At 48.9% G+C, this 14,776-nt stretch overlaps 1 protein-coding gene across 1 annotated transcript; it reads left to right on the top strand.

Annotated features, from left to right (window-relative positions):
* Positions 1-4,416: 4,416 nt before the first annotated feature.
* LOC131087536 (uncharacterized) lies at positions 4,417-10,887 on the top strand. The gene is made up of 8 exons (XM_058031277.1): positions 4,417-4,450; positions 4,891-5,101; positions 5,295-5,557; positions 6,565-6,721; positions 6,918-7,168; positions 8,176-8,329; positions 8,527-8,795; positions 9,170-10,887. Exons 2-8 carry the CDS (start codon positions 4,984-4,986, stop codon positions 9,422-9,424), a joined length of 1,467 nt encoding a protein of 488 aa, XP_057887260.1. The 5' UTR covers positions 4,417-4,450; positions 4,891-4,983; the 3' UTR covers positions 9,425-10,887.
* Positions 10,888-14,776: the final 3,889 nt, after the last annotated feature.

A 14,776-nucleotide genomic window follows, 5' to 3' on the forward strand; every position in this document is an offset into this window, starting at 1 on the left:
GCCTAAAAAAAAAAAATAGTTGTTCTTTGCTTTTTTTAAACATTAGTTTTTCAATGCTTGAAATAATCAAGACAAGAATTCCTGTTGTTTTTCTGCTCTCCTTTGTTATTACATCCTTCCCAATATTTTTTTAGTTTCAAAACAGGAAAACATGATATAGCCAAACTGAAACTGAAACTCATTCTTGGATCACTGGCAATGCAATCAAAACTTTTTGCAGCTGTACCAGTTAGGTGGTTTTACAGCTGTCCATGAGTACAGTCAAAGCTGTTCTTTTCGCAAAAGTTGAAAAAAATTTCAATGTATGTGCTCTGAGGCACAGCCAGGACGGGTGCAGCCCCTCCCTAAATGGAGGGGCTTTTGTAGGGATGTCAGCCATGTGAATCTGGTTCACATCAGAAGATGGAAACTTGGGCTGAATCTGCAGCATCATGCAGCTCAGAGCCTGGCTGTAGGGTCTCAGTCACTCTCTTTATTGTGTTTGCAGGTGGGTTCACATAAATCTAATCTGTTGCAGACTAAATTGCTGCTAGTAAAGTCTGGGGTGAAGAAACAAAAAAGGCTTTTGCATAATATCCATAGATGTTTAATTCAGCCACGCAGGGAGATGTTCTACTCTCAGACCCGCACCCCCCAAGGTCCCACTCTCTCCCCAGGGGCCTCCTGACTGACCTTGCTCTCTGGGCAGTATCAAGGTGAGGCCCAAGCAGGGAAAAGGGAGGGAGAGCCTCAGGAACACCTATGTTCAGGCATCGGAACAGGGGAAGGAGCCAATGGGGTGTAACATAGCAGAAGCCCCTCCAGGGCCTCCACAACTCCCCGTTTTTTGTATTATTAAGAAAGCTTTTCTGAAGGAACAACTGAATTAACTCAAAATGGCAAACACATTCAAAAGCACCTGTAAGACAATTTTCAAAATGCAAATAGTTCCGAGTCCCCAATGTCCAAACAGATTTTTTTGGAGTGTCTTAGAGCTGGCAGGATAGATGTGGGGTTTTCTTAGCACAGTTCTTCAGGAAACTGAGTCAGGAGAAGATTTCTTCAGCAGGGGCTGTTTCTCTGTCTCCTGTGGTAAAATGGTCAGCTGTGATAGACTCTGCACAAGGCAGTGTAGGTGGTGGTGTGCCTGTTGGAAACTCCAAATAGAAATCATTACTTTAAGAAAAAATGGTTACTTTAGGGAAACTTTCCTTTCTTTCCCTCCTAATTATACTCCCTCTGGTATTACAAAGGAACTCTGGGGACAGGGATTAGTGGAGGGAGACCATGGGAGAGGGGAAAGTGTGGTAGGAATTTGTGGGAACATAAAATAGAGGTAATAGGACAATGGAACGGAAAAGGGAAAGAGAGAGGGGGGCAGGAAGGCCACAGGAATTGGGGAAGGGTATTAGAAGAAGTGGGACTTACCGGACTGAAAGGTTCTTTCATTATTGACATGGGCTTTTGGATTCAGGACAGCTCACCTGTGTTCTGTGCTCTTCTTGCTTTTAGGCTGTTGCTGGGGCTTGATGGTTGTTGGTTTGGGGTTCTATTTCTTTGGTAGGTGTGTGGAGGACTTCTATGGTGTGGATAATATTTTGAAGGTTTGTAGTCTGGTGCATGTTTGCTACCTTGCACTGGAACTCCACCAGGTCCTGTCACATCGGCTTCTTGGGGGCCTTTTCTTCCTTGTATTATATTAAATTCCACAATTTCTCCATCTCCCAGACTCTGGAGGTGTTTCTTGGGATTATTCCTTTTTATAGCAGTCTGATGAACAAACACATCTTCTTTGTTATCATTCCGAGTTATGAGACCGTATTTGTTTTTCACATTGAACCATCTTACTGTCCCCAAAACGTTCATGGCAAGGACTTTTTTACCTGTGCCAGTGGGTTGGTGTTGGTGTTGCCGGACGCGTTGCTGGTGTGCTGCCGAGCGAAGTGCGTTCCGCTCCGGCGCTCAGGCTCGGCCGCCTCCCGGGGTCTGTCTCAGCTGGTGTCCGCGGGCATTGCCGGTGCGGGGCTCTCAGAGCGGTGACGGTGGGCGGGGAGGGCGGTTTCGCTGCCAGGGCTGCGGTTCTGAGCCATCCCCCGGCGGGGCTGTCCGCCCGCCCTGTGAGAGCGGCGCCCCGGGCCCGCCGGTTCCCTCGCCCGCCCTCGGCCCGAAGGAGCGCTGGACAGCGAGCAGCGGCCGGCTCGCCCTGGCCTTGCTGAGCGCCGGCGGGGCGGCCGCGGCTTTCCGCGGGGAGAGCCACGGAGCACGGAGCGGCGCAGCCCTGTGCGAGGGGATACGGCTCAATATTACCATCCCTAGCGCGTCTCACGGTGCTACAGCAATCGGGGTGAACACGTCCGTGGGAGGAGGCGCGGGGAGCAGAGCGCGGAAGGGGAGACCCCACGGCCCCTGCCATGCGGTCTCCAGCATCTTGGGCAGCAGGAGTACAGAACCTGGGGGAGTCTTACCTTGCGACAAGGGAGGGGATGCAGGGGGACAAAGAGAGGAACGCGGAGGAGGGGTTTTTAGCTGGTGTTCATCCTCAAGATTCACAACGCATTTCATCATCATACTAAATAAAGGACGGAATTCTGTGTTAGTTTTTGACCTTTCCCAAAGTACTTCCAAGAATTCATCGGTTAGGACTAAGTTCCGGGAAATATAAGGAAAATGCTTAAATAACCACTGTACAAAATACTTCAACTCCTCCTCTGAAAAGCAAAAATTTTCTCGAAGAAAGGACTTTTTAAGGTAGAGGTAAACTTCTTGCTGCGCATGGGTGAGTGTTGTCTCCATCTTAGCCCAGTCTCTTCCCAACACCTGAGAGTACAAGGAGGAAGGAACTAAATTTTCAAAGTCACCACACTGGGGTAAGAAAACTCTTGAGGTGGTCTAGCGCAGATGTTTTCCAGGAGAAGAGGTCTCAGACTAATCTGGAGGCCCCACGTTTAGGGCACCTTTTGTTGCAGCCTGAATTGCTGCTAGTAAAGTCCAGGGTAAAGAAGCAAAAAAGGCTTTTGCATAATATCCATAGATGTTTAATTCAGCCACGCAGGGAGATGTTCTGCTCTCAGACCCACACCCCCCAAGGTCCCACTCCCTCCCCCAGGGGACTCCTGGCTGACCTTGGTCTCCAGGCAGTATCAAGGTGAGGCCCAATCAGGGAAAAGGGAGGGAGAGCCTCAGGAATACCTATGTTCAGGCATAGGAACAGGGGAAGGAGCCAATGGGGTGTACCTTAAGAGAAGCCCCTCCAGGGCCTCCACACTAATCCGGGCTTTTGCTGCACAGTCTTGTGCATTTGTATGGGGCCATTTCAAATCCCTCTGCAGCATCCTCTGCCATTTGTGGCATCAACTGTTTGACAGGTACCTGTTATAGATACATATTATAATATTGGTTTTTTGTAAATATTAAACTGGATTTTATATGTGTGATGTCAAAATAACTTTGTTATAAAGATATAGTTTTTATTTCTCTTGTTAATTAAGCTTAGACATATTAGTGAAATAGCTATGTGGGTGTTAAAATGCCTGCTTGGATGAGATAAAATCCAATTAACATAGGATGAGGACACTTGGTACAGATAAGCCAGCTATCAACACTCACAGTCTGAAGCCTAAAATGGAAATGATAAAGAGAAGGAGCCAAAACCACAGCCAAGAAATATGCACACTCTAATAAAGAGGACCCAAGGAGGGGCCATGTAAAATATTTTATGGAAAATGTAAACTAGTTTATGGATATGTATAAAGGTCTATAAATATGCAACAGGCAGATGTAAGGAGCAAAGGTATTTAAGGGATATCCCCAAAGAAGACAATGTGCTCTTGGCTGAGTGCCAAGATGCACCGGGCCATAATAACCTTTGCTGTATGGTCCTTGTCTCCTGATGTCCTTTATAAAACTTTTAACTTTTCACAAGAGAGTGAATGTATTTTTCACAGTACCCAATGCAGGTTTTAATCAGCGTCCAGGGGTGGTTGTTCTGCCAGGAGGTGTCCTGTGGAATGACAGGGATAGTGCTGTTGCCCATCACTGGACAGGAGGATCATCTGGGGACAGAGGCTCACTGCAATGAGGCGGCAGCTCGGCTTCCTCAGGTACAAGATGAGATTTTCCAATCAACAGGAGTTCCTTGGCACCAAGACCTCTTTGGGGTGGGGGTCGAGTGTGATGGAACGGGCCGGCTCCGGAGCAGTGCTAGCAGTGAGCCCGGCAGGATTCACGCAATTTCTTCTGCCATGAGTTTATAATGGGAGCAGCGGGCCGCGAGAGAGCATGGCAGCAGCGGCACCTACCCTGAGGAGCGGAGCCCTCCCGCTGCACGGGATGGGTGGTGCTGGACGTGCAGCTGCCGGGCCAGGAAGGGCAGTGACCGGCAGCGATAGTGCAATTTCCTCGAAAAAAACTATTTATACTGGGAGTAGCGGGCCGGGAGCGCGGCCACGGCAGCAGCGGGACAGGTGCTGAGGTGAGCGGGGCTCGGGGGATGCGAGCGGGCGTTCCCAGCAGGACGCGGCCCCTGCAGGCTCTGCCGGGCGGCCGCAGGTGCCGCAGGGCCCGGGCCCGGCCGGGCAGCGCGGGCAGCCCCGGGGAGCCGCGTCCCGGCAGCGGAGCGGGCCCGGCCCGGCGCCGGCGGAGCCCCGAGCGGAGCGCGGCCGGGAGGGGAGCGCGGGCACGGCGGGCGGGCGGGCGGGGGCAGCCGGGCACGGCGGCAGCAGCCGGACGCCCGCCCGGCCCGGCCCGGCCCCGGGCGGATGCGCTGCCTGCGAGCGGCGCCCTTCGCTGCCTCGCCCTGCGCCGGCGGGCGGCAGCGGCCCCGAGCCGGCTCCGGCCCGGCCCGGCCCCGCTCCGGCAGCCGCTGCCCTCGGCGCCCGCCGCTGACACCCTCCGTGCCTGCGCTCCCGCCAGCTGCCCCTGCACAGCCCTCGCCTGCCCGCTGCGCTCTGCCCTGCGCTCAGCCAGCCCGGCTGCGCCTGCACCGCCTCACTGCGCCAGCCCGCCATGGGACAGAAGAATTGCAAACCCCAGCCCGGGGACCTGATCGAGATCGACCGGCCACGTCATAAGCACTGGGCCCTGTACATGGGGAATGGATATGTCATCAATCTGACACCTTCCGGTAAGGGTATTGCAGACTTGGAAGGTGCAGGGCCCTTCTCGGGTGCTCCCAGAGCCCTGTCTCTCTCCATGGACTGCTGGTGAGCCCTCTGTGTGCTGCTGTCCTTTGCAGGAGCAGGGGAAACCCATCTGAGGTCTTGCAGAGGCCAGAGAGGGTCTGTCTGCTTGTTTTATCTCTTCCCTTCTATTTACAGGAAAACAACTCATTAATGTGGGAATCCACACTGTGCCAGTATTCATCAGAAAGGTGATAAAGCAGCGCCTGGAGGAGGTGGTGCAAAAGAATACATGGTGTGTCAATAACGAGTCTGATCAGTACCACCGTCCTCTACCAGAGGAGGAGATCATTTGTCGTGCTAAAGATTATATTAACAAGGATTTCACATATCGTGGGTTTGGTAGCAACTGTGAGCGCTTTGTGAAAAAACTCCGCTATGGAGAAGGAGTCTCAGACCAGGTGAGTGCCAGGGGTGAGCCCTGGGTGCCTCCCAGAGCAGCTCCTGGGTGCTGGCTGTGAGCCGGGCACTGGGACACAGCCTGCAGCCTGCAGGGCACAGCCCAGTGCCAGGCGTGGGCTCCAAAGCAGCGCTGCCTCCCCAGAGCCCCTGCCCCTGCAGGGTCCCTGTGCTCTGGCTGCACCCTGGCAGTGCCCTCTCCCTGAGTGCCACCTCCTGGGGGGACAAACCTGGCTGCTGCCCCTTCTGATAATGGGGCACATGGCTCTTGCTGATTTACTGTTCTGATTATCCCTGCCTATTCTCCATTACCATTCCTGGGGCTAAATGAAAGTGCTATTCGTGTTTCCAGCCTCAGTTTTACTTTCCCTTTACCTGCCAAGATAGCAATTGTTTGCATGCTTGCAGTAGGATCTGTGCTGTTGCCTTCACTGTGTGGGTGAGCTTGCTGGGGCTGAAGTCCAGCGAGAAAGAGAGCACTGATGGGCCATCAGGAAAAGCTCAGAGAAAACCAGAGATTCTCTGGCTGCAAGGAGTCTCTGCCCTGCTCTTGCCACCCTTATAGAAAGTATAAAATGAAAGCTTTAATAAAATGTAAAAACTCAAGCTCATCCTGCCTAGAATCTTCTTTTCTATGAATATAACTTTGTGTGCAAGTTCAGCTTTCTGGCCTTGCTTCTCCCTGCCATGCCACTAAGAAATCCCAAGTGATGCATATCATCATTCTAGGTGATTCTCAGAAACATTGTCCTGTTTGTCACATGTGCTTTTACTTTTTGTCTGTGATGAGTTTTGTGGTAGTCTGCCAGCACTGGAAAGCAAAATTTTGCTTTCCTTATATTGCCATGTCCCCTTCAGTGCTTTGCTGAGGACTGGTGCAGCCCTTCTATCATCCTTGTTTTATCGGTAACACCCTACTGGCATGGTCTATGGAAAAACTGGTTTTAACCCTAACTTTCTCAAAAAGTAAACTAAATTTATTGCTGAGTGTTTACTGTGTGTTTTCCAGCTGAGGGCTTCTGTAGGTAGTGAATTGCAAATTCTTGACATGACAGAAAAACAGGACTCCCCCAACCCTGGAGATATGATCGAGATCAAACAAGGATCTTATGAGCACTGGGCCCTCTACTTGGGGGATGGATATGTCATCAATTTCACACCTGTAGGTAAGGCTGGTGCTGCCTGGCAGGGTGCAGAGTGGGTGTTGTGATGCTCCAGGAGCCCGTTCTACCTCCACAGGCAGCTCCATGTGGACCCTGTGGTGTAGATGAGCTCTCCAGGAGCAGTCTAAAAGCCATCTGAGATTTTGCGGGGGTAGGGAAGGTCTGCCTATGTATCTTATCTCCTCCCTGCCTTCCCCAGATAAAGAAGCCACAACCCTGTTAGCCAGCAGTGGGTCAACAGTCCACACAAAGGCCAGAGTTCAAAAGGAACTCCTGAAGGTGGCCAGAAATGACTGGGCTGTCAACAACAAGTGTGATGATTTCTGCACGCCTCTGCCTGTGGAGGAGATCATCTGGCGTGCTGAGTGTTGCATTGGCAAGGATGTGACACATGATGTGCTTGGTAGATGCTCTGAGGAGTTTGTGACAAATCTCCGCTATGGTGGCGAGGTGAGTGCCAGGGGTGAGACCTGGGCGCCTCCCAGAGCAGCTCCTGGCTGCTGGCTGTGAGCCGGGCACTGGGACACAGCCTGCAGCCTGCAGGGCACAGCCCAGTGCCAGGCGTGGGCTCCAAAGCAGCGCTGCCTCCCCAGAGCCCCTGCCCCTGCAGGGTCCCTGTGCTCTGGCTGCACCCTGGCAGTGCCCTCTCCCTGAGTGCCACCTCCTGGGGGGACAAACCTGGCTGCTGCCCCTTCTGATAATGGGGCACATGGCTCTCACTGATATACTGTTCTGATTATCCCTGCCTATTCTCCATTACCATGCCTGGGCCTAAATGAAAGTGCTATTTGTGTTTCCAGCCTCAGTTTTACTTTCCCTTTACCTGCCAAGAGAGCAATTGTTTGCATGCTTGCAGTAGGATCTGTGCTGTTGCCTTCACTGTGTGGGTGAGCTTGCTGGGGCTGAAGTCCAGCGAGAAAGAGAGCACTGATGGGCCATCAGGAAAAGCTCAGAGAAAACCAGAGATTCTCTGGCTGCAAGGAGTCTCTGCCCTGCTCTTGCCACCCTTATAGAAAGTATAAAATGAAAGCTTTAATAAAATGTAAAAACTCAAGCTCATCCTGCCTAGAATCTTCTTTTCTATGAATATAACTTTGTGTGCAAGTTCAGCTTTCTGGCCTTGCTTCTCCCTGCCATGCCACTAAGAAATCCCAAGTGATGCATATCATCATTCTAGGTGATTCTCAGAAACATTGTCCTGTTTGTCACATGTGCTTTTACTTTTTGTCTGTGATGAGTTTTGCGATCGTCTGCCAGCACTGGAAAGCAAAATTTTGCTTTCCTTATATTGCCATGTCCGCTTCAGTGCTTTGCTGAGGACTGGTGCAGGCCTTCTACTATCCTGCTATTATCAGCCATGTTCTACTGGCTCTTTCTATGGAAAAACTGGTTTTAACCCTAACTTTCTCAAAAAGTAAACTAAATTTATTTCTGAATGTTGACTGTGTGTTTTCCAGCTGAGAGCTTTGTTATGTGGAGAAATGCACGTTCTTGATAGGGCGGAAGACAAGGACGTCCCCAACCCTGGGGATCTGATCGAGATCAAACGAGGATCTTATGAGCACTGGGCCCTCTACTTGGGGAAAGGACATGTCATCCATGTGACAAATGGTAAGGCTGGTGCTGCCTGGGGGTGCAGAGGGGGTGTTGTGGTGCTCCAGGAGCCCGTTCTACCTCCATAGGCTGTTCCTTGTGGACTCTTAGCGTGTAGATGAGCTTTTCAGGAGCTGTCTAAAAGCCATCTCTGGTTTTGGGGAGCGGCAGAGAGGGTCTGCCTATGTACCTTATCTCTTCCCTACCTTCCCCAGTTCAAGGAGACACATCCACGTCATCCAGCAGTGGATCTGTATTTCTCAGAAGAGCCGTAGTGAGTAAGGAGGAGCTGGACATGGTGGCCGGAAATGATACATGGTGTGTCAACAACAAGTATGATTGTTACCGCACTCCTTTCCCCATGGAGGAGATCATCCGGCGTGCTGAGCCATATATTGACAAGGAGCTGCCATATCGTTTGTTCCTCAAGAACTGTGAGCACTTTGTGACCATGCTGCGCTATGGAGATGGGGTCTCTGAGCAGGTGAGTACCAGGGGTGAGCCCTGGGCGCCTCCCAGAGCAGCTCCTGGCTGCTGGCTGTGAGCCGGGCACTGGGACACAGCCTGCAGACTGCAGGGCACAGCCCAGTGCCAGGCGTGGGCTCCAAAGCAGCGCTGCCTCCCCAGAGCCCCTGCCCCTGCAGGGTCCCTGTGCTCTGGCTGCACCCTGGCAGTGCCCTCTCCCTGAGTGCCACCTCCTGGGGGGACAAACCTGGCTGCTGCCCCTTCTGATAATGGGGCTGGTCTGACCCAGATTCAATTACCCTGATTATCTTTGCCTGTTCTCAGTTATCATGTCTGGGGGTAAATATAAGTGCTTATAATGTCTCTAACCTCTGTTTTACTTTCCCTTTACAGGCCAAGGCAGCACTTCAAAATATCAATTCCATTTCTTCTGTATTGACAGCTGGGGTAGGATTTGTCAGTCTTGCGGTTGCGGCTGGTATTCCTGTGGTTGGTCTTCCTCTTTTGGCCTCTGCTGCTTTTGGGGCTGTTGGTGGTGGTAGTCTGATTGCCAGTATTGGTTTAACTTCCAGCAATATTGCTCGTTCTGTCTCTTTTGCCCAATTTCAAAAGGCAGGGAGATATATATTAGAACGGAGTTGCTGTTAGGAAGAGCTCAAGCAAGGCATGGAGTCCCTGGTCACTCTTCAGCTTTTGCCACAAGTGTAATGAACGCTTACTAGCAACTGCTGTGATAATTAATTCAAAGACTTATTGAAATGTAAAAATCCAAACTCATCTTGCCTAAAATTGTCTTTTATCTGTTTGAGGATAGCTTGGTGTGCAAGCAATTTCTCCTTAACTACCCTCTTCCACCTGCCTAATACACTGACTTCTTTCTCAAGGGTTTCTTTTTCCAGGTCTCCCAAAGCCCCATTTTACAGCAAACCCTCTTCCTGGGCCTCCACCAGCCAGCTAGGCAGCACTCAGACCCTTCTAGCTCCCTTTCTTCTTTTGGAAGAAGTGAAGTTGTATCATAGGGCTTTATTCCATCTCTCAGTGTCCCTACAGTCAATCTCCACCCTGACTGTAATTTTACAGTTTTTCAGATCCTTTTCAACTTGAAGCCCTGTATGGCCTTTCTCCCCTGCTGAGTGATACCAATAAAGATAAAAACCTATGGTGAGAACCATGTACTGATAAACAGTGGGGATGCAACAATGACCCAAAATAGCAGAATGGTACCAACAAACTGAATCAGGCCTGAAATAGTCAGGTGTTCACAGCAAAGGAAGGATCTCAACCTTCCCTGCTCAAAACAGAACACAAATCCTACTTACAGCTACAGTACTGTGGGTTTAGTGCTGCAGATGGTTTCTGGGTTTAGGATCTATGTTTAGGTTCTCTCAGAAGAGTAGAAAGAAGTTCACGTTCCATAGACAAATATTTTTGCCTTAAGGTATTGCAGAGCTAGTTAACTACCCTTCATCTACAGCAGTTTGTTTCTTTTGTTTGATTCTGCAGCTACAATTTTAACACCCACATTAAACTGCTGTTGTTTTTACATTACCGATTTGCTCAACAGTTCCGGGAATCAAGCACATTTCTACACAAACAGGTAATAATCTTCACATGCATTTTGTTAAAAGGCATTGTTACTGGCTGCTCCATGACTGCAGCATCTGGATTGAAAGTTAAGGCAGGCAAATCTGTTCTGTGGTGACCATTATGTTTTGCCCTTTCACATGGTTCCACTTCTTCACCTGATCGAGAAATAGTAGCTACCATGCACAAAGCTTTCCTAACATCCTAGCACAGAAATTTGAGGGCCAAACCCAATTCAAACCCCCAGACTTCTATATTTTCTGCAGTTCCTGAGGAATTAAGTTTAGTTTGTCAGCATGTTTGAGAGCTGTGCACTCCCACTTGCAACTGCATGCACCTCAGAGCTCAGAGCAGGCAGCAGGACCCCGTGAGCAAACTCACCTGATCTGCTCCAGCAAACAGTGCAGGCTGAGGGCTTGGGAGGTGAAAGATGAGGTCACAGACACCTCCTGTTCTAGCAGTGATATCACTGCATGGATCACTTTCACAGCCTGAAATCCATGGCATTCACAATGTGGACAAATATCCTTCCCACCTCATAATTAATAAATAATGAACTCTTGTTCTTCCAGAAAGGTGTCATGTCTTGTTTATGCTTAAAATGGTATATCCATACTTAGTGAGAACCATGTTTGGGGGAGAAAGCTTTGCTCTGGGGGACCTGGAGGAGTATCTTTGGTGTCAGACACTCAGACTATGCCAGGTTGTTTTCAGCTCTGTTAGGCTGCTGGACAGCACCAACAACCGTGCAGGAGTTGCTGGAGTTGGGGCTATGTGTAAATGTGGGGGTCTGCCTTGGAGTTTTTCTCTCAGCCTCATTTAGTGCTGCTTTCTGTGCCACGCTGGAGAGGGGCAGTGGCTCTGTCTGGGTGAGGGCTGCTGGTACTCCAGATGCACGGGGTGCCTGTAAGGGAACTGGCAGAGAAGCAGCTGCAAAGGATGCAAAGTGGGATGGCTTGTGCAGAAAGGGAGGGTGGGTAAGATCAGCTGGGAGCAGCACTAGATGGGACAATCCCACTTCAAGAAAACACATTATTCATTTGGTTCCCGAAGAAAAAGAAAGGGAACCTTACTTGAGTTCTGAAACCCTTCAACAAGGCTGGACTTTGGCCAGCAGACATCCTGCCAAAGATAGTCACATTCACCATTAACTGCAATAGAGAGCAATGGGCTGCCTTGCCAGTATTTGTGCTTCCATTGCTCCACTGAGGCAGGATTAGACCTCCCTGGTGGGTCCCTGACACTTGTCAAATGTCCTAATCCCAATTGTCAAACCTTGACGTGGTTTTGCTCCCCTTAGGGTGTAGGTGTCCTCTAACTGAATATTTATCCTGCTGTTTTCTGCCTTGCCTGCTCTGTCAGAGGTGCTGAGGTGCCAGTGATCACCACAGCAGCCTTCAGAGCAGCCAGGCATGGCAAGGGCTCCCCAAGTGCAGAACAGATGGTTGATGACAGCAGCAATAACCCTGCTCAGCCTGAGGTTTCTTCTACCTGAAGCTCTGGTCTAGAGAGTATAAAATCTGAGTATCTGTCCCATCTCCAGCTTTTTAATGGACTGAGAGATAGGAGTTGAAGATCTCTGCTGCTACAAGTGGTTATTTCACATTCCTGATGGTCCTGCTGAGCAAGGCCATTGCTGGCTGTGGAAGTGGCACGTGGCCATGGGGTTGATGTTTTTAATTAAACTGGAATTGAGAAGGTGACCATGGAGTAACTGCACTGTGCAGCTGCTCACAGCACCACAGCCACCCCTGGCATCTGAGGGGTTACAAGATGCTGAAAACAAGCTGTTCAGGTTAAACCTGAGGCATGGTGGAAGTTTGCCTGGAGTTGTCAAAACGTGATGTTACAGCTGCTGACAGAAAAACACTTTCTCCCAACAGAACACCACTGACATGAAATAAAATAGTGGGACAAGTGCATTTTTTTGTCTGAATCTACTTTTGACAGCCAGCTGTAGAAGTGCTTGACAATTATCTGAGAGAACTTTTCATTAAATGCAAAATGGTTTCAGGCTTCTTCTTGCAAGGTGATCTTTACCTCACTATGAGCATACACCTACTAGAAATATGACAACATTTAGTTTCAGACTGAGGTCATAAAATGCCATTTCCCTTCCGCCTTGTCAGCCTCCCTCCAGGAAACCAGGGACACAGCCTGTGCAAGCTCCCTTTGTAAAACTTTCTCCTGGCAATACTTTATTCTTTACACATTTTCACACATGCCAGCCTGCTGTTGGCCACAGGCTGCTACTTCAGACACTGCAGTTTGGCCCAGCAAATTGTCACACAGACAAGTATTTATAACTGCATTAATTCTGCACACTTCAAGCATGACTGAGGTAGCCACTGCATCTGCAAAGCCTTGCCAGTTATTAGTGTAGTACTGTCACAAATCCTGAGGAAAGAACCACTCTATTAATGATTTCTCCCCAATGGATGCATAGTCCTTACCACGCTTCCATACACACTGGGGTAGAAATGAACTAACCTCTAGGTTTCCTCTGTTCTTCAGAGCTACTTCTGAATCCCCAGCAAGGAGACAGTAATCAGGCATTAAAAGCATTAAATTCCCCCTGGCACTCAAAAGCAGCCATCCCTGGCTGTGCTTACATAGGGAGCAGCTGTGTTTGCCTTGCATTTTCCTGCCAATCTCCAGGCAATGGCAGCTGGAATGGAACCCTCCAGTTTGCTTCAATGAGCCTGACTTTGCTGCCTGTCAGTAATAAATCACATGACTGAAGCAATTGCTTTAACGCTTATGTGTAAATGTAAAAATTCTTCTAAATACTAAATTTTCAATTTTCTGATCATTCCTGTGATTCTAAAAGCAAAGAATTCCTTTTAACTCTGCAGCATTTTTGTGCATATACCATCTACTACCCACTGCAGTCACAGCTTTCCAGTGCAGTACCTAATGATTCATTAATCTGGAATCAATAGAGAAACAATCTAGATAGGATAAGTGGAGCTATTGAGAAACATAGGAAAGTAGAACATAATTTTGAAGACATATTTCTTGCTGCTGTTGGTTTGTCTGGAGGTTTTTGTCATTAGATCTTGCATGGTTCTGAACAAAATCTTTCTATTGTGTGTTAAAACTGCTTTCACAGAATCACAGAATTGTTATGGTTGGAAGGGACTCCAGAGACCATCCAGTCCAGCCCCCCTGCCAGGCAGGGTTACCTGGAGCAGGGAACACAGGAACCATCCATGTGGCTTGAGAACATCTCCAGAGAGGGAGAGCTCCATGACCTCCCTGGGCAGCTCTGCCAGGGCTCTGCTGCCCTCAGTAGAAAGAAATTCTCCCTCATATTGAGGTGGACCTGTCTGTGTTTTAGTTTATGGCCACTGCTCCTCCACTGAAAAAAGCGAGGCACCTTCCTCTTGACACCCACCTTTGACATATTTATATTAATTTATGAGATTTCCTCTCACTTTCCCCCAGACTATGCAGGCCCAGCTTCCACAAATTCTCCTCATAAGGGAGATGCTCCAGACCCGAAATCATCTTTGTGGTCTTTGCTGTACCCTCAGGTAGCTCCTTGTCTTTCTTGCACTGAAGAGCTCTTCACCTCTTTGCAGGTTAGTGACACCTAGGATAACAGAGCACAGAGCCACACATCACTGGTTCTGTGTTTGCTTGGGATTGTTTTAAGGTACTCAGTGAATCACAGGAGTGACCTGAGTATCATATTTGCAGACAAATTTAAGTACAAGCCTATAATATTCTTCATAGACAAAAAAGAAAAGCCTGTGCTTATTGCAGCAAGAGGACAGAAGCCTTGGCTTGAGTATTAATATCAATTATCCTTAATAACAGTAATTTCCATGTCCACAGTGAGCTTTGCACTGCTAAGATTTATAGCTTTTACAAGCTGAGTCAGTAACTCAATGCTGAATTTACAAGGCAATAAGTAAGGAGGATATTTAAGAACTTGTGCAGCACAACACATTTGATGTGACACAGGCAATTACTGTGATCCTACATCTGCTCTGGATAGTTTGACATATCAATATTACTTATGCACCAAATCTTCAGCAGATGCAAGTCAGCTAAGAGATACAGAGCAGCTGAACCTCAGGCTGTGCATCTCTCTAGTTGCTGGGCTGTGTGCATCTTTAATTTACAAGCAATGGAAACTTGTTTGTAGAATTAACTAATGACATTTACGGAGCCCAAGGCTTGTTTGTGGGTGGAATCACACACATGCAGTTGCAGTGGGGCCAGTGGAAATCCTTTTAGGATTTCAGCTCCAACACAAGCTCTGATTAAAGTTTTGATTAAGGTCAAAATCACTATAAAGTTGCTCTTTTTGCATGACTGTAGAAACTCCACGAGTGTTTTGTCTGCCAAAACTGGACAATATTTCTGGTAGTACTTTCATGTACATGTTATACTGTTCCTCCCTGATCT

This window comes from Melospiza georgiana, chromosome 10, assembly GCF_028018845.1.
Source record: "Melospiza georgiana isolate bMelGeo1 chromosome 10, bMelGeo1.pri, whole genome shotgun sequence".
Lineage (NCBI taxonomy): Eukaryota > Metazoa > Chordata > Aves > Passeriformes > Passerellidae > Melospiza > Melospiza georgiana.

Excerpts from the sequence above, each read along its gene's own strand:
- LOC131087536 (XM_058031277.1), top strand. The coding sequence starts at position 4,984 with ATGGGACAGAAGAATTGCAAACCCCAGCCCGGGGACCTGATCGAGATC. Across the intron at positions 6,722-6,917 it reads CATCAATTTCACACCTGTAG|ATAAAGAAGCCACAACCCTG; the intron begins GTAAGGCTGGTG and ends TGCCTTCCCCAG. Across the intron at positions 8,796-9,169 it reads GAGATGGGGTCTCTGAGCAG|GCCAAGGCAGCACTTCAAAA; the intron begins GTGAGTACCAGG and ends TTCCCTTTACAG.